General features: G+C 35.1%; 1 protein-coding gene across 1 annotated transcript; it reads left to right on the plus strand.

Annotated features, from left to right (window-relative positions):
* Window positions 1-7176: 7176 nt before the first annotated feature.
* LOC122301706 lies at window positions 7177-9323 on the plus strand. Its single transcript, XM_043113096.1, has 2 exons — window positions 7177-7425; window positions 8526-9323. The coding sequence occupies exons 1-2, from the start codon at window positions 7177-7179 to the stop codon at window positions 9321-9323; spliced, it is 1047 nt and encodes a 348-aa protein (XP_042969030.1).
* Window positions 9324-20251: the final 10928 nt, after the last annotated feature.

Raw genomic sequence — 20251 nt, forward strand, 5'->3', positions numbered from 1 at the left:
AAGACTCCTCTTTAGTGCCAAATCCAAGAGGCACAGTCATATACACTTCCTCAATAAGCTTCCTATTTAGAAAAGCATTATTAACACCTAATTGAACTAAGCACCAACCATGAACAGGAACTAGGGACAATAAGCATCGAACTATAACCATTTTGGCAACAGGAGATAAAGTTTCTAAATAATCTAAACCCTCTTGTTGTATATACCCTTTATCAACTAATTAGGCTTTGTACCGTTCAATGGCCCCATTAGATTTAATCTGAATACGATACACCCATTTACATCCTATGGTAGACTTACTAGGAGGTAGATTTGTTAACACCCCAAGTGTTATTTTTCTCCAAAGCTGCTAGTTCAGTTTCCATAGCCTCACGCCAATGAGGATAAGAATATTTTATGGCAGGTAGGCTCAAAATGAGTAAAAACAAGTAAAAAAAAAAGTAACATTTTTATGGATTGATGCAAATTGTGAATAGGAAATATGATGAGAAATGTCAGAAGGTTTTACCTGAACCATTGTTGTGAGAAGACTACATAGACATATGTATAGAAGAAGGGACCAAATGACAATGATAGTCATGCAAGTAACTAGGGGATTTGAGAGGACGAGATGACCTACATAATGTATGTTTGATTTTAGTAGAAGGTTGTAAGTTATTAGAAGGTTGTTGGTCATTAGAATGAAGTTGTGTTTCTATAGATATAGCAACACATGTAGTAATGGATGAAGAGGGCTCATTAAGGACATGATTAGGAATTATATAAGGTACAACAACGTTAGAAAATTTAATAGGATAAGAATATTGATTACCTAAAAAAGAATGAAAAGAGAAAATATGTTCATGAAAGTGAACATCACAAGAAATGAAGCTAGTAACAGTGTCCAAGATAAGGAGTTTATAACCTTTAACCCCAATAGGAGAACCAATGAAAACACAAAGTTGTGTTTACGTTCTACAATGGAGTTCTATTGAGGGGTTTCTACATAACTAGTTCGATGAAAGATCTCTTTGGAAGCATAGAAATTGGTCATGGAAAACTTGAGACCATTATTGGTACAAAAGATTTTAATTTTTGTACTGAATTGAGTTTCAACCATGTTGAAAAATGGTTGAATTAAGGAATGCATATTGGATTTTGATTTCATGAGAAAGATCCAACAAGCATGTGAATAATCATCAACAAGTGTTAGAAGTTTCAAAAACCTTCAACTTTGGGACATGAAAATGATATCCAAAAATCTGAATGAACTATCTAAAAAGGTGATTCTGAAATATGAGAACTATTTGGAAATGGTAATAATTTCTATTTAGCAAGAGGACACACACCGCATAGTTCTATTTTATTACATGTAGAAGAAATAGTAGGTACAAGTGAGATGTTTTGTAAGAAAGCTAAATTCTGAAAAGTAGGATGCCCTAAATGAAAATGACAAAGTTCAACAACATTATTGATTATAGGAAAATGAAAAGAAGATTGTGTTACATGGAAAATTGTAGCATATGCATAGGAACATAATCTAGTCTTGCTATGACTTGTTGTATGTGAAGGACGTCTCGTTTCTTAGTTGTGCCAATCGTCTTCCATTAGGTTAGGTTTTGAAGATAACAATGCTCAGAAGAAAAAACAAACATGCATGAGAGATTATAAGTGAGTTTACTAACAGAAATGAGATTAAACTTGACATTTGGGATACAAAGAACATCATAAAGAATAATTGAGTTAGTAAGACATATAGTGCCTTTGTGTGAACTGAAACAATCAGGCCATTTGGCAGAAAAATATGAACTAGAGGAACAATGTTATCTATAGCCCTGGTAACAAGAATGCAAGAGCTAGAGTGTAAAGATTGTGAAGAAACAAATAAAACAAAGGAAACATTAGATGAGAGAGTTTGAGATGATGAGAGATTAGAAATTATAGTGGTTGCTTAAGGTGTGGAAATAGGTGGATCAAAAATTGGTTTGGAATTAAGAAGAGCTAGAAGTTGAGTATACTGTTCAGACGTAAATGACAAGTGAGGTGTGGCTTCGTATGGAGATGGATTAGCATATGGAGAGAACACTTGATTGGCAACCTCAATCTTGTGCTCGATACGAAAGCCAGGAGGAAAATCTTTCTTGATATAAGTCTTGGTAGAACAAGGAGCATCAGCCTTTGCCAAGAGAGCAATAAGTCAAATAGCGGAAAGATAGGAAGATCATGTGACGCCCCTAGATTCTGCTAGGGATCAGACAGATATCTGAAGCATTGGGACATGTAACACAAGGTTACCTGTCTCGTTCATGATATATAAAGATGTAATATTCCTAACATGCATCTAGCATTATGCAATATTTGCAGTGAATAATTTTTTTTTGAGCAACAGTATGCACCAAGTTGATAATATATCAAATACTTAAAACGTGATCTATACATGTTGACAAAATAAACATCCATGATTATAGTGCGGGCCTCAGAAGACTACAATCTCAAAAGCATGGGAGACAAAGCTCCTTAATTACATCACCAAAATATAACTACTGGGCTAGTTCGTTGAAAAACTCGCGTAACTCGACTAACGATACCATAATACTATCTAAGAATCTAACTAAGGAGGTTGCAAGCTCCTCATTCCGTTGGAAGCGTCTAATCAACTTCCTCCAATCTGCCAGGCTCTGCTCCTCCTTCTTTTGGTCTAGACACATCTCCTACCATTTTGGGGGGAATGGTAGTTGGACTACTATGGTGAGATTTGAATACAAATTTCAGCAAGTTAACAAAGAACTTCCACATAGGTTAATGATATATGCATGACAGTAAAGACATGAATGCATAATCAAAATCATAAGTAAGCATAACATAACTTGACATGTAACATGGCATAAACTGACATAACTTGAATTACAATGTGAACTGAACTTGAAACTTGACATGACATGAACTTGATCTGAATAACATGAACTTGAAAGATGAAATGAACGTGAACTTAAACATAGCATGAATACGAACTTGAAACATAGCAAGGACGTGAACTGACTTGGACATGAACTTAAGATGAAATAACATGAATCTGAAATGTATTCTTGTCTCATGGCATTACCATGATGTTCTTATCACATGGGGTTACCACGATAAAGTAGTCTTGTCTCATGGGGTTATCACGATTTAGTAATAACAATGTACTGAATAATAACTTAACTGCACGAGGACGTAACATGACTGGACTTGGAAAATACTATTTTGGAGACATAATCTGAACTCGAGTCATGACGTGACAAGAAATGAAAGGAAATATAGACTAAAGTAATGTAAGATGCATGATTTGCAGTAACATGAAACATATAAACAATATGTAACTTGTCATAACATGTATCAGACAAACATTACGTGACATGGCATAATGTGTAACAGACAATATTTTATAACATGGCATAATATGTAACAATAAATATTACATGACATGGCATACGAATAAAAATTGGCATAACGTAATATGTCATACTTGTAACAAATAACAATGCATGACTTAATAGATTGTATAACAGATAAGTATATCATAACATAATATAATATGTGGAACAAGTAAACGTGTAGTGGTATGGCATGACATGGCATACATGATAACATACATATACAAGCTATAGTTTCCTTAGCCATCACACATACACAGTAAATTAATAGTAGGTTAAGAGCTAACTTACAACGATCGTTGCGTTACAGTAAATCAAGCACGAGGCACGAGACGCTATAAGTAGGGATTCTAAAAATTAGAAACTTTATCACTAACAATTAGAAACATGAAAAATGATAAATTAGAGTAAAAATACCATTTTACTCTCTACATGTGAGAAAATGACTATTTTACCCCTAACTTAAGGATTTCACATCCTAACTCTAGAAATTACCAAAATTGATGTTCTTTATGTAAATTTTGTCCTAAACTCAAATATCACTTTAGAAAAATTTTTAAAAAATCATAACCATGAAAAACACTCTATGGCCGAAACATCCATGGGCCATTTCTCTTGATTTTTGTTGCAATTCTTCCCAGTTTAAAACTCATGATTAAACCAAAATTTGACAACAAAGATCCTCCTATCCTATGTTTAAAAATATAATTAAAAAATCCAACAAAATATACTAGTCATCAATACAAAACTTTAGCAAAAAGATCGAAACTTTTTAACTAAAAATACAACCCTTGATTCTCAAGGTTTGACCTATTTCAAAATGTCTCCAAGAACTCTGAAAAATCCAAATATTTCTTCCAAATATTCATAATACATTCCTAAGAACTAACATGCTTTGAATCATCACACAAAAGTCACCAAAAATTAAAAAACATCACTTGAAGTACTCGGCTCCACACATAATCCAAAAACAAAATTTTTCTCTTAACTAAGTTTGATAAAACACTTGATCCATGGCATAAAATGATGAGATTTTCAAAATAAAAACATCACATGGTTTAAAAATGTGTTCTAAGGCAAATCCATGCATTAAAATTAAAATCACATAGAAAAAAATAAACCAAAACATGGACTTGGCCAAAAATATCAAACCTTTGGCCTAACAGAGTATTCTTTTGCATAAAAATTCATATCTTTGAAACTAACACAAAATATTTTCAAACTAAAATCCTAACATGTATATAAGAGGCTTAGGATCATCAAATAAATATATCAAAGCCATTGGAGTAAGATTAAACTATAAAAGATCCAAACTTTCATAAAATAGAAATTGTTTTTCCTCTCCCAATTTATAAGTTTTCAGATCTAAGAAAATATTTTATCAAAAGCTTTAATCATAGAGTAAATCCTTAACCAACATTCATATACACAAGTTGAAAACACTCCATAAAAATATCAGACCAAGATTTGTCTATTAGCTTGGTGATGAAGTGTTACAAATGCATAATTAAGTTATTTTAGTGAGTGATTTATTACATCAAATTAGTGTTGAACACTTAATTATGCATCAAATTTTAACATTTAATGAAAAATTTATTGATGCTAATATTTTGCACATCAAAGTCTCATATTTTCCCTTGAAATAATCAAACTATAATATCATTTTATTTATATATTGTAGGGCATTTATGGAAGGAAAGAAAGAGTGGAGACCTATGAGGAAATACAGGAATTGATTATGGTTTTGGTGGAAACCAATCTAATGGGAACCAATAGCACTTCAACTTTGGACGTGCAGCAGGTCAGCAGAGCAAATCATGCAAAACAGGGCCTCATTGCAGAGGAAATCAATGCGAGAAGCAGGGGCATTTCTGAATTTCTACATAAATGGCATGCGACATTTTTTTTTGTTTTGTTTTTACTTGGAGGTCAAATGGCATGCCGAATGGTTGGGGCTGGCTATTTTTATTTTTTACTTTTTTTATTCTCTTTCATTTTCGTTAAGGGGGATGGTTTTGTTTTGTTTTGTTTTTTTTTTTTTTTTGAGGAGTTGTTTTTGGAGTTTTACAAGAGATTCGGTGGGAGGTCTCTCTCTCGGACTAGTTTATTTGTTTTTCCTTCCTGTTTTTAGTTTAGAGGTAGAACGTGTAGGGGCGGTAGCTTTGGACGCAACTCTCTCATGGTTGGATTTGTTTTTTCGTTTCTTTTCATTATTGATTTGGCAGCTAGTTAATAGTTTTTTTCTTGCTTTATGGAATTAGCATTCTTTCTTTATTTTTTCAAAGTTTTTCGTCCAGACCTTTGGGGACGGTGTGGAGCTGTAGACTTTAGTTTTTAGTTTTTAGCTTTTAGTTCTATTTTTGTTTTTGTTTCTTGGGTTTTGGGTTGTAGACTTTAGTTGGCTAGATTATTTTATTTTTCTATGGTTTTTACGGACTGAGAACAGAGGAGTGGAAGCTCTCTCTCTCTCTCTCTCTCTCTCTCTCTCTCTCTCTCTCTCTCTCTCATTTTAGAGTTTTACTTTTTTTTTTCTTTTCTTAGTTCTTTTGTTCAGACGAAATCAAGCAGCTTGTTTTATTTATTCTTCTGCATTTATTTTCATTCAACAATTGAAAATGTTAGGGTTTATCATTTTAGAACATTTTACTAATTTAGAGATGATAGGCTAGATTTTTGGGCTTGAGATTCAATGAGTAACCTGTGACTGTTTTGGGATGGATTTTCTTCAATGTTATGTGATTTCAATGATTAACTTGTTGGATGATATTTCAGTTTACGTCTAGAAAGGATTGAAGTTCTTTGTTCTTGGTTTAGATTAGTTGTAGACGTAAAGGTACAATTGATACTTGAACAAGTAACAAGACTTTGATGACTTTCTTTCACTATTCTACGATTGTTGTATAATCTGTCAAGCAGTTTTATTAGGCTAAGAATTGTGGTTCATTGCTATATTATCTGACCATGACTTCTAAGAATGGGAGCATGGTTGAGAGAAGATGAAAAGAGAAGCAAAATCCATCTCCAAATCAGTGGGTGAAAATTGCATCCCTGGTGTTTGTTTTATTGTTTCTTACAAGTTTAATTCGTTTGCTACACACTTTCTCTAAGCCTCTTAGTTTTGGTAATTTTAGAATCATAGATTTATTTTTATTTTCAGTTTAATTCGAGCTTGAACTTCCAAAACAACCACTAATCTTACTCTTAATTCAGTCCACACTTCCTTAGTAAATAGTCCCCATTTTAGTTCAAGACTTCATTCTTTTCGAAATTTCTTGTCACCATAAACGTCAATATTTTATCTTGTAATTATAAAAGGTTTGCTTAATTCCCATTGTCCCTATGAATTAGATCTTGGGATTTACCCTTGTATTACTTTGACAGCTTCTATGCTTGGAAGACAAAATTATAAACTGATCAAGTTTTTGGCGCCGTTGCCGGGGACAACTGGTGTTTGTCAGAGCATTCTCTTTTTCCTGAGAGGACATCATTTGTGGAGCTGTGAACCTCTTCATAGCTTGGGTGACGTTTGATTTTTTTTCCCCTTTTCTCTGTTTATTTTTCGTCGTCTTTGATTTCCTGTTCCTATTTGTATGACTGGTTGGACTAAAGACATCTCGACTGTTTAGGACAGAATCATTGACATCTTTTAACTCGGCATCACCTTCTCTTGAGCAAAAGCAACCATTAGAGAGCCGTGATCAGGTCGCGATGCTACCACGCGAAATGCCTCCTTTGAAGCCAACCAAGAGGCAATCTCGTAAAAAGATGTTACCCGAATACAGGTATGAAGGAATCATCATCTGACACTGATAGCATCATGACTGAAAATGAACATCATGATAGGGATGTGGGAAATCCAAATAGAACACTTAGAGAATATTTGTATCCTGTTAGGAGCACCACTCCATCATGCATCATTACACCTTTGAATGCTCATAATTTCAATTTTAAATCTGGAATGATATCATTATTGCCTCATTTTCATGGGATGGATTCTGAAAATCCCTACTTGCACCTCAAGGAGTTTGAGGAAGTATGCTCCACATTTTTGGATCAAAATTGTACTGAGAAGATTGTTAGATTGAAGTTATTTCCTTTTTCTCTTAAGGACAAAGCAAAAACATGGTTGAGTGCATTGAGGCCAAGATCCATTGGAACATGGCAAGAAATGCAAGATGGATTTTTGAAAATCTTTTTCCCAATGCATCGAACCAATGCTTTAAAGAGACAAATCATGAATTTTTCTCAGAAAGAAAATGAAACATTTTATCAAAATTGGGAAAGGTTCAAAATCTCTTAAATGCTTGTCCACACCATGGTTACAAGAATTGGCGCATCATTAGTATTTTTTTTTATGAAGCTTTGGTGCCTAAGATGCGACAATTTGTTGAACCATGTGTAATGGAGAATTCTTTAATAAGGAGCTGGAAGAAGCATTTGCATATTTTGATTACTTGGCTGAAAATGCTCAATCATGAGACACTTCTTGTGTCTATGATAGAGTTGAACCATTGAGGACCGTGAGTTGGGGGGGTAAATATGTTTTAAATGAGGAGGATGATTTGAAAGCCAAATTTGCCTTACTGTCAAAAAAATTGGAGGCGATTGAGTTGAAGAAAGTGCATGAAATTCAGGGCATTCCAAAACAAGGAAAATGTAACATTTGTGAGAATATTAGCCATGTAATGTCTGAATGTCCTACTATTCCAGCTTTTAAAGAAGTTTTGTGTGATGCTTCTCATCTTGTTAACATGATTTCTAAGCCTTTTCCTGCACCATATTCTAACACTTATAATATAGATTGGAAAAATCATCCTAATTTCAGCTGGAGAAATGATCATCCCACAAATTCAGCACATCCGGGAGCTAGTGCACCTCAATATTCAGTTCATACCCAGCAAAATGCACTAATTCCAGCCCCTAGAAAACCCATGGATGACCCATTTCAACAAATGGCTTCTACTCTTCAGCAGTTCATGCAAAGTCAAACCACCATATAACCAAATTTCTCAAGCCATCAATGACATAAGGAATAATTTGACCAAGCTGAACACAACCTTGAGTGCATAAGAGAAAGGAAATTTCCCATCTCAACCCCAACCAAATCCTCAAGTTCAAATTGCTGCCATATAGTCTTCATCTTCTTCAGAAGCAAATGTCAAGACTTGCAAGGCCGTAATAACTCTCCGTAGTGGCAAAGAAGTTGATGCATTGGGTAATGAAGCTGGGAAGAAAGGTGAAAGTTTTATTTCCAATACACAAGGTAAAAATTCTAATGTTGATGTTTGTTTGGAACCAAAGGTAACTCCTCTGGCACCCTTTTCTCAAAGATTGGTTCCTTTACATAAAGATAAACATCATGCTGAGATTTTAGACATTTTTAGACAAGTGCGCATTAACATTCCTCTTCTTGATGCCATTGAGCAAATCCCCACATATGCCAAATTTTTGAAAGATTTGTGTACGGTTAAAAGAAGACTTAATGTGCAAAAGAAGGCATTTCTCATGGAACAAGTCAGTGCCATTATCCAATCCAATACTCCTCCTAAATATAAAGATCCAGGTTCTCCAACAATAGCTTGTGTTATAGAAAGGTCCAAAATAGGCCAAGCACTACTAGACTTAGGTTCTAGTGTCAATTTGCTTCCTTATAACACCTATGAACAACTTGGTTTAGGAGAGTTGAAACCAACTTCTATCATCTTGCAATTGGCCGACCATTCAATTAAAAAGCCTAGGGGAGTGGTAGAAGATGTGTTGGTGCAAGTGGATAAATTTTATTATCCTGTTGATTTTGTAGTATTAGATGTTCAATTAACTCCTCACTTTGCTTTTCAGGCACCCGTCATTTTAGGGAGGCCATTTTTGGCTACTTCCAATGCTCTGATAAATTGTCGAAGTGGCATCCTAAAATTGACTTTTGGAATATGACGGAGTTAAATTTGTTCAACACTTGTAGGCAACCACAAGAGTTGAAAGAACTCCAGGAAGTGAATTGTTTGGAATCTTTACTTGCTGAAGAATTTTTTTTATTAGAGCAAGAGAGTCAAATGAAACATGTTTTACCTGGAACCTTAGAAAATAGTGAACTGTTGGATACTAATGTAGTAAATTCTGGTGTAGGTCGCTAAATGGACTCATTGTGGCGACTCAAATTCAAAGATCTGCCACTTCAATCCATAAACCAGCAACCATTAGATGAAGTTCCTTATCACCGGTTTTGAAACCACTACCTGAATCACTGAAATATGTTTTTCTTGGGCCAACTAACACTTTTCCACGTATTATCTCATCTTCTTTGTCAATTGCGCAAGAGGAGCAACTCCTACAGGTTCTTAAGCAAAATAAAGGAGCACTTGGATGGTCAATTGCCGACATTAAAGGAATCAGCCCCACCATTTGCACACATCGAATTTTCTTGGAGGAAAATTCATCACCAACTCGAGAGATGCAAAGGAGGTTGAATCCTTTGATGAAGGAGGTGGTTAAAAATGAATTCTTGAAGCTCTTGGATGTAGATATCATCTATCCCATCTCGGATAGTCAAAGGGTAAGTCCTACTCAAGTAGTTCCTAAGAAATCTGGGGTTACAATTGTGAAAAATGAAAAAGATAGGACCATCACAGGATGGCACATGTGCATTGATTTTAGGAAACTAAATGCTATCACAAGAAAGGACCATTTTCCATTATCATTTTTAGACCAAACTTTGGAAAGAGTTGCGGGCCATAGTTTTTATTGTTTTTTTGATGGTTTTTTGGGATATTATCAAATTTAAATAGCCCTTGAAGACCAAGAAAAAACTACTTTTATTTGCTTGTTTGGAACTTTTGCATTTAGGAAAATGCCCTTTGGACTTTGTAATGCACCCGCCACATTTCAACAATGCATGTTGAGTATTTTTAGTGACATGGTTGAGCATATCTTGGAGGTGTTTATAGATGATTTTTAGTCTATGGTGATTCATTTGATGCATGCATTACTCACCTCACTGCTGTTTTGGCTCGAGATGTGAAGAGAAAAATCTGCTTTTAAATTGGAAAAAATGCCATTTTATGGTGCGGCAAGATATTGTCCTTGGTCACATCATCTCAACACGGGTCATTGAAGTTGACAAATCTAAAATTGATCTAATATCGACGTTACCCATTCCAAAATCAGTCAAAGATATTAGATCATTTTTGGGACATGCCGGGTTTTATAGGCGTTTCATAAAAAACTTTAGCTCCATATCGAGACCTTTGTGTGAGTTGTTAGCTAAGGATTTCATTTTTAATTGGACTGATACATGTCAAGTTGCTTTTGAGCAACTCAAATCTATGCTTGTCACTGCACCTATAATTCAACCACCTGACTGGTCATTGCCATTTGAGATCATGTATGACGCCAGTGACATTGCCATAGGTGCTGTCCTTGGTCAGCGTAGAGGTAAGGTTTCATTTGTGATTTATTATGCAAGCAAAACACTTGATGCAGCTCAGAAAAATTACTCCACCACTGAAAAGGAGTTACTAGCAGTTGTTTTTGCTTTGGATAAATTTAGAGCTTATATTTTAGGCTCTCCAATTGTTATATTCATTGACCATGCAGCTCTTAAATATTTTCTCACAAAGAAAGGTGCCAAACCTAGACTAATTAGATGGATTTTGTTGTTGCAAGAATTTAATATCAGCATCAAGGATAAAAAGGGACTAGAAAATGTGGTTGTCGATCATTTATCTCGACTCGTCGTTGAAAATTCTGAACCTACTACTCCCATTTCAGATTCCTATCCAGATGAACAACTTTTAGTTGTTGATTCTTTACCTTGGTTTGCTGATATTGTCAATTTCTTGGTGATAGGACACACCCCACCACATTGGAGCCCTCAAGACATCAAATATTAAATTTTTGTAAGGCATGTGAACCATGCCAAAAGTTAGGAGGAATCACCCGCAGAAACATGATGCCCTTACAATCCATTTTAGTATTAGAAATTTTTGATTGTTGGGGGGTTCATTTTATGGGTCCTTTTTCGTCTTCTTTTGGTTATCTTTACATTCTTGTTGCTGTGGACTATATTTTTAAATGGGTCAAGCAATACTATGTAGGATCAATGACCATCGGGTGGTGTTAAAATTTTTGAAAGACAACATTTTCACTCGGTTTGGGATACTAAGGGTTTTAATTAGTGATGGAGGTTCCCACTTTTGCAATAGACCATTTGCGGCGTTAATGAAAAAATATGGGGTCCATCACAAAATTTCAACTCCTTATCATCCTCAAACCAAAGGCCAAGCTGAGCTGGCCAATCATGAAATCAAAGCCATTCTTGAAAAAACAGTCAACCCAAATAGGAAAGATTAGTCTTTGAGGCTTTCGGACACTTTATGGGCTTATAGGACAGCTTTTAAAACTATCTTAGGTATGTCTCCTTATCGTTTGGTTTACGGTAAAGCATGCCATCTCCCTATTGAGCTAGAACACAAGGCTTATTGGGTTGTCAAGCACTTTAACTTTTCTACTAACAAGTCTGGTGTTTTAAGAAAATTGGAACTGGATGAATTAGAAGAGTTGAGACATGATGCCTACGATAATGCCAAACTTTACAAGGAGAGAACTAAGGCTTTCCATGATAAGCACATTTTGAGAAAGAGTTTTCTCCCCAATCAAAAGGTTCTCTTCTACAACTCTAGACTCCATGTGTTTGCTGGTAAACTTCGATCCAAATGGAGTGGTCCTTCTATTGTTCAGATAGTGTTTCCTCATGGGGCTGTTGAAATCTTCAATCCACACAATGGTAATATCTTTAAGGTTAATGGACAAAGACTCAAACATTTCCTTGACCATTTTTCACCAGAGGATACCACCATCCATCTATTGGACCTTGACCCTCCAATCGAGCCTTGATGTTTGACTTGTTTGTCATTTTATTTCACTTCTTTCTTGCATTTTTCTGTTTTAGTTTTTAGTTTATGCAGGTGTGTTTTCTCTCTTCTATTTTTCGTTGTTCTCTTCTTGTCACATGTTTCTCTTCTGACTAGGTAACCCTTCATTCCCTTCACTATCACTTTGTTTTTCTTTTGACATTGTTTTTATCATTGAGGGCAATGCTCATTTTAAGTTGGGGGGTGGAGAGAATTTCATTTTTCTTTCACATGCTAGGTGTCCCTTTTGTTGTGTGTCCCTCCTCTAGTTTGATGGAGTTCGATGTTCACTTTTATGAAACTTCTTGGCTAAATTTTAGAAATTACTGTTTTCAAACTTCTATACTTGGGAAAGGAGTGTTGGAATTATGGGTTGCGGTAACCCCAAATGGTTCGGATTTTAGCTCAACATAGAAGTTCATATTTTATATTCAATTACTTGAGAAAGGGAAATGCATGAAGTAGCTTATTGCTATTTTTGACTGTATACAAATTGAATACCTTGGTTGCCTTTCTATTTCAATAAGTAGAGCTTAAGTTTGCAACGAACAAGAACTCTAATGAACCATTTAGGTTTTTTTTAAATAAAAAAAAACAAAACAAAACAAAAATACACATCCTTTAGGTAATTTAGTAGTAAGGGCCGACCTGTGAAAGTGTGGGTAGATGCACATTCATAGGTCTGATTCCCCTTAGAAAACCAAGAGGTGCGGCAACCTAATGGTAAAGGCTTATTTGTGAAAGTGTGGGTAGGTGCACATTTATAGATCTAACCCCCCATAATGAAACTGGAAAAAAAAAAGAAAAGAAAAGAAAAGAAAAAAAAGAGAGATCGCAATGGTTTTGAATTAGAGTAAGATCACTTGTGATTATTTATGACAAGCTGCTACTATTGGTGAAGATATAAAGAAATGTTAGTCAACCTTGGTACTCTTGCCACACACTTGCCGTACTTAGTGACCTGCAATCTTCTACACATTTTTCCTACTTGAGTGTTGAATATGCCATGAGTTTTTATAAAAGCTTTAATCTGATCTGTCTTGGTTTCAATACCCATTTTGACAATAATCTCTAGTCTATTGCATAGATTTTTTACTTCAGTTATGTTGGATGAAAGCTAAGAGTTTTATTTTCTTTCACTCTTTTTGCTAGAGACTAGCAAAGAGCTAGTTGAGGGGTGTGATGAAGTGTTAGAAATGCATAATTAAGTTGTTTTAGTGAGTGATTTATTACATCAAATAAGGGTTGAACAATTAATTATGCATCAAATTTTAACACTTAATGAAAAATTTATTGATGCTAATATTTTGCACATCAAAGTCTCATATTTTCCCTTGAAATAATTAAACTATAATATCATTTTATTTATATATTGTAGGACATTTATGGAAGGAAAGAAAGAGTAGGGATCTATGAGGAAATAGAGGAATTGATTATGGTTTTGGTGGAAACCAATCTAATGGGAACCAATAGCACTTCAACTCTGGATGTGCAGCAGATCAACAGACCAAATCATGTAGAATAGGACCTCAATGCTGAGGAAATCAATGCGAGAAGCAGGGGCATTTATGAATTTCTACAGAAATGGCATGCAGCATTTTTTTTGTTTTGTTTTTACTTACAGGTCAGACGGCGTGCCGAACGGTTGGGGCTGGCTATTTTTATTTTTTATTTTTTATTCTCTTTCATTTTCGTTAAGGGGGATGGTTTTGTTTTTATTTTTGGAGAAGTTTTTTTGGAGTTTTACAGGAGAGTTAGTGGGAGGTCTCTCTCTCAGATTGGGTTATTTTTTTTCTTCTTGTTTTTAGTTTAGAGGTAGAACTCGTAGGGGGCGGCAGCTTTGGATGCAACTCTCTCATGTTTGGATTTTTTTTTTTTTTGTTTCTTTTCAGTATTGATTCGGTGGCTAGTTAATAGTTTTTTTCTTGCTTTATGGAATTAACATTTTTTCTTTATTTTTTCAGAGTTTTTCATCCAGACCTTTGGGGACAGCATGGAGCTACTCTTTTAGTTTTTAGTTCTATTTCTATTTTTGTTTCCTGGGTTTTGGGTTGGAGACTTTAGTCGGCTAGATTATTTTATTTTTTCATGGTTTTTACAGACTGAGAATAGAGGAGCGGAAGCTCTCTCTCTCTGTCTCTCTCTCTCTCTCTCTCTCTCATTTTAGAGTTTTACTTTTTTTTTCTTTTCTTAGTTCTTTTGTTCAAACGGAATCAGGCAGCTTGTTTTATTTATTCTTATGCATTTATTTTCATACAACAATTGGAAATGTTAGGATTTATCATTTTAGAGCATCTTACTAATTTAGAGATGATAGGCTAGATTTTTGGGCTTGGGATTTAATGAGTAACCTATGACTGTTTTGGGAAGGATTTTCTTCAATGTTATGTGATTTCAATGATTAACTTGTTAGATGATATTTCAGTTTACGTCTAGAAAGGATTGAAGTTCTTTGTTCTTCGTTTAGATTAGTTGTAGACGTAAAGGCATAATTGATACTTGAACAAGTAACAAGACTTTGATGACTTTCTTTCACTATTTTACAATTGTTATATAATCTGTCAAGTAGTTTTATTAGGCTAAGAATTGTGGTTCATTGCTATATTATCTGACCATGACTTCTAGGAATTGGAGCATGGTTGAGAGAAGATGAAAAGAGAAGTAAATCCATCTCCAAATCAGTGGGTGAAAATTGCATCCCAAGTGTTTGTTTTATTGTTTCTTAGAAGTTTAATTCATTTGCTACACACTTTCTCTAAGCCTCTTAGTTTTGGTAATTTTAGAATCATAGATTTATTTTTATTTTCAGTTTAATTCGAGCTTCAACTTCCAAAACAGCCACTAATCATACTCTTAATTCAGTCCACACTTCCTTAGTAAATAGTCTCCATTTTAGTTGAAGACTTTCTTCTTTTCGAAATTTCTTGTCACCATAAATGTCAATATTTTATCTTGTGACTATAAAAGCTTTGCTTAATTCCCACTGTCCTTGTGAATTCGATCTTGAGATTTACCCTTGTATTACTTTGACAGCTTCTATGCTTGGAAGACAAAATTATAAGCTGATCACTTGGTCTAAAACTTCAAAATATAACACACTCTCTAGATTATCACCTTGACTGACGTTTCTGTAGTTAAAACAACTTTTGACAAACAAATGACAATGAAATGAAACAAAAATGATACCCATAGAAACTAGACTTATAGAAAAATTACTTTTTTGAGGAATCATTGTGAGAAAATACTTACAAAGGGTCAAAAAATGTCACCTAAAATGTCTCAGAAAACTGCATGAGAGAGCTCCTAATTGTTTCTCTCTAAGAACAGGGATGGAAAGTGGTGAAGTGAATGAAAGGGTGCCTTGCACATCTCTTTGATGGGAGGTGCGTATATCAAAAAAAGTGATAATAGTGAGGGAGAATGGCTGCTGATGCTGCCATGTGGAATGGTGGGGTGAGGTGGATTTTCCTCTCACATCAAGGTACTATTTGGGGCTGCCAAGGGCAAAGGCTGATCTGTCATGAGGGGGTAGGGGGAGGGAGGGAATTTCCTTAAGAAGTTTTTCCAATGTGGCTAAAATTCGTGTGTCTCAATGGGCTTTAACCAAGTGGGCTTCACTTTGGTATTTAGAGAGGGTTTGGGATGCTATGAAGACCAAATCTAATTTTTCTTGGCCCAATCAAATTTTCAAGATTTAAAAGGTTGAATAATGATGTCATAACATGAATATGAGGAATTAATAGAATGTGAAAGTGATTTAATCAAGTGATTAAACACAACACTAGAAATTGGATCAAATAGGGTTTGGAGGTTAATTTTTGGGTTTGGGGAAATCATTTAGGTTTTTGGTTTCAACCAAATTTTTGGGGTTTCAATTGGATTCTAACCATTTAGGATTTTACTAGGATTGAAACCCTCTTTGGTTTGGCACAATTTGGATGCTTGGATGGAAATAGGGTTTTGCTCAGGTGGCATGATCTCACACCTTGATTCCTTCCAAATCCATCTTATGGTTCCTTTTGGTGCCAAGTGTCCACTACTATTTACCATGTGTGGATAAGATCTTGCCAAATTTTCAAATAAAACTTCTCTAACCTAATTAGAACATTTCACACTGTGATTTTGAAAACACTGTACTTGGTGCTACTATTGAAATTACTATTCACTCTAAGAAAGTGAACAATAAATTTTGCACTATATAATCCCTAATATTTACACAATCCTAACAGTGCAATTAGTTTATTGAATATCAACCTTGAAGTGCCTTGAAATAAACAAAACGTGTTTTCAAATAGGCATTTCATCTAAAACTAAAAATGGGATTATTGTGCCATAAATTTCACGAGATTCCTAAAGCCTATAGAAATTCTACCATTGAATTTCTAGCAGACTGTTACTGATCCTATATTTGGTTGACTCCCTTTTTGCATAACAAGGAAGAAAACCTTGTTAATAGATGGTAGTGGATCCTTCATAAGGATTTGACCATGGACTTGGGAAAAACTATCATTTAGGCCCATCAAGAATTGAAGAACACACTACTATTGTTAATAAGAGATCAGAGAACTTAAAGCACCACATGTGCAAATTGGAAATGGACAATAATTATGAAGTTCAACACAAAGAGTTTTTAAATGAGTGTAAAGCTAGCATAGATTACACTAGTCTTTAGAAATAGAGTTCACGGTCTAAGAAAGAATCATAGAATTGAAATGATTCTAGGAAGCGAGCAAAGGATCTTCAATGCCAAAAGGTTGTGGAATGGTTCCATTGGCAAAGCCAACTTTGTTCATGGTAGTGAGTGTCATTATCATCGAACGACTCCATATGTGATAGTTACCACCTGTTAAGGATTGGGTAATGAGAATTTGGGGCCCATCAGAATTGATCCAAGATTTTCACCATGATTAAGGTAATAAGGACTAGAGAGATCCTCTATTACAATGGCAGTGACATGAATGGTGGTTAAAGGAGGAGAAGAATTGGAGCCAAAGTCAGCCGTTAGAGGTTAATCTAATACAAAGTGAAACAAGAGCGTGGGAGAAGATTGTATTGAATTGAATGAATTTAAGATTACATGGAGCTTTGGTTTATAAGTAGAGAACATAGTACAGGAAAGTGAGAAAGTAGTTACAATTATCTAACTAATACTCTACTGTTAACTTGATATACGATATTCTAAAGTTAATATTTTGTACTCAATAATTTCAATTTAACCAAGGTGTTATGTTATAGGTTAGTCGAAGAAATTGATAGGATTATTACCTTTTTGGACCACTTTGGTTGCATTGATTTGATTGTAAGGCAACCAGTCATTCTCAATTATAATTTGGATAGTTAGTTGATATCGAGAATCAAGTTTCTTTTGGAGCTTAGTGGGGCAGAAAAAGATGCCACAAAGAATGAGTTGCATAAGTTTCCTATGATTTTTAGTTACAGCATGAAGCAAATGGAGGGCAATGTAGAGTGCTAGTCTAAATGGTCATGAAATCTTTAAGATTCTTATCCTGTTTTCGAGTCTAGTTACTGCCAACAGGGAGAGAAAATTGCATCCTATAATAGAGTTTCTCAAGCAATGTGGGTTAGTAACTGATGATATTTTCAAGTGCTTGATGAAAGCTCCCTTGTTTCTAGGCTTGTCATTTGATAACGTTGAGTATAAACTTGTGTTTTTATTGAAGATCGGGTTTAAATATAGAACGAGAGACATGGAAATGGTAATGGGATTTGTACCAAAACAAGCTGTGAGAATTTGCAAAAGGTAATTGGGTTATTCTTGAGTTGGGTTTTCGTGTGCTGACATTGTTGTCATCATCATGAATGTAACACTTGCTCCCCCAAGGTTAAGAACAATGTTAGTTTTATGCAATAGAGGAACCAAAGTGCTATTGACCTTGACTTAAAAAATCTGTTTTCTTAAGGAAGCACCAAGTAGGGGTGCCGCCCACACCTTCTAGGGTAGGGGCGTCGGCTTCCTGCATTCCCCCTTGCCTAGCAAGGGGTGGAGTTTGCCCTCCGAGATCTGGCCTCACATACTCTAGGGGGCCCCTGTCTAAGTGCCAGAGATGGATTTGAACCCCTAGTCCGTACACCCCTTATCCACTGGCCCAAAACCTCTTGGTTGGCTCAAAAATGATTGAGAACCAGTTTCTGGGCCATTTTGGGGCCATATTAAAAAAAATGTCTAAAAACAAAAGAAAAGAAAATTAAAAACTATATTGTACATATAACACAAAATGAAACAAAGGTTGTTAAAGCATAAAACATAAAAATCTAAGTATTCTAAGCTATTACAATAATACAAATTAATATAGAAATATTACAAATATCAAATAATTTAAATGAATAATATTACAATATTACAAATTTTAGATAGCAAGATGACTTTGAGTCTTGAGATTAAAATTTGGGTGATGGTGGGCAAGTAAAAATGTGAGATTATGAAACTTGAAACATTAATAGGAAAACAAATTAGAATTACAATCAATATATATATATATATGTGTGTGTGTGTGTGTGTGTGTGTAAAAAGACTACAAGTACAAACCAAGTGAGACTATCAAGGATTGCATATTAGATCATTGAAAATTTTGGATTAGGGTTGGGCAAGGGCAAGTGAAGTTGCGAGACTATAAAACTTGAAAAATAATATAAGAATAAAAATGATAAATACAAACATTACATAGATATGTGAAAAAGTAAAATATTAAAATTACAAAACAAGATGAGACTGAGATCATTGGGATTGGACATGTAACAGTGAAACTATAAAAGCTGAAAAAAATACAACAAAACCATATTAGAATTACAAACATTATATACATACTAAAAATAAATAAGAGAGCCATTATACAAACTAATGGTACTGGTGGATTGAACCATGACATCATATTGTGGCTGATGTAGATGTAGGAGCATTTGTCGAAGTTATCCCTACAACAATTAAATTTGAGTATAAGTAATGACACAATATATTATAAGCTAAAACAATATGAAAGCAATATCATTGGTAAGAGTGATTACTGGATGTAGGCGGATAGCCACTCATCTCCTCGTCGGTCTACAAAATGTCTACTACATCTGAAATATGAATTGACTTCCCTTTAGTTCAATTTTGAGTACAAATCAATGCCTCCATAGTGGTAGGAGACAATGAACTCCAAAATGAACACAATATGTAACCTCTGGACCTAAAGGTCGACTCTAATGCTATGGTAGTAATGGATGACTAAAATACTACAGGGCATGTCTCCAAGGATGAGATACTTGACGACATTGACTGATGACTTGCAAAAATTTCGTATTGCAGATTTTACAAGTTCGCTCGAGTGAGCGAACGCTTTTGGCCGCTCGAGCGAATTCAGACAGATTCAAATGCTCGACTGCCGCTTGACAGGGAGCTCGAGCGGGTTGCTGAAAAACAAAGATCGCTCGAGTGGAGACATTGGCCGCTCGAGCGAAATCAGGCAGAGTCGAACGCTCGAGCGAACTCAGGCAAAGTCGAACGCTCGACGTGCGCTCGACACCCCGCTCGAGCGAACATCGTATTTTGACAGATCCAGGGTTTTCCGCCGTCAGACGATATAAAAAGGGATTTTTCACCCTATGGCCGTACTTTTTGACTGGAGAACACTTTTTGGGACAGAAAAACATAGCTAGAGGGATTAAAATCATCTGTTTTGGAGAGGGAATTCCAATTATTGCACGTACGTTGGAATCATACACGAGTACGGACGGGAGAAAAGCGTTGAATCGTTCCCTTGAGCTTTTGAAGACGAGTTGCGGCTGCAAGGAGGATTTTTCAGTGTTTATTTTCTTCCAATCTTCTCAGAACAATTATGGTGAATTCGTTTATGTTGAATTTCATTTCTAGCATGAGCTAAATTTTCTTTATTCTAGGAAAACGATGTAACCTATTTCCGAACTATGCTTGATTGTCTACGCTAATTTAAT

The sequence above is a fragment of the Carya illinoinensis genome, chromosome 2, assembly GCF_018687715.1.
Source record: "Carya illinoinensis cultivar Pawnee chromosome 2, C.illinoinensisPawnee_v1, whole genome shotgun sequence".
Classification (NCBI taxonomy): Eukaryota; Viridiplantae; Streptophyta; class Magnoliopsida; order Fagales; family Juglandaceae; genus Carya; species Carya illinoinensis.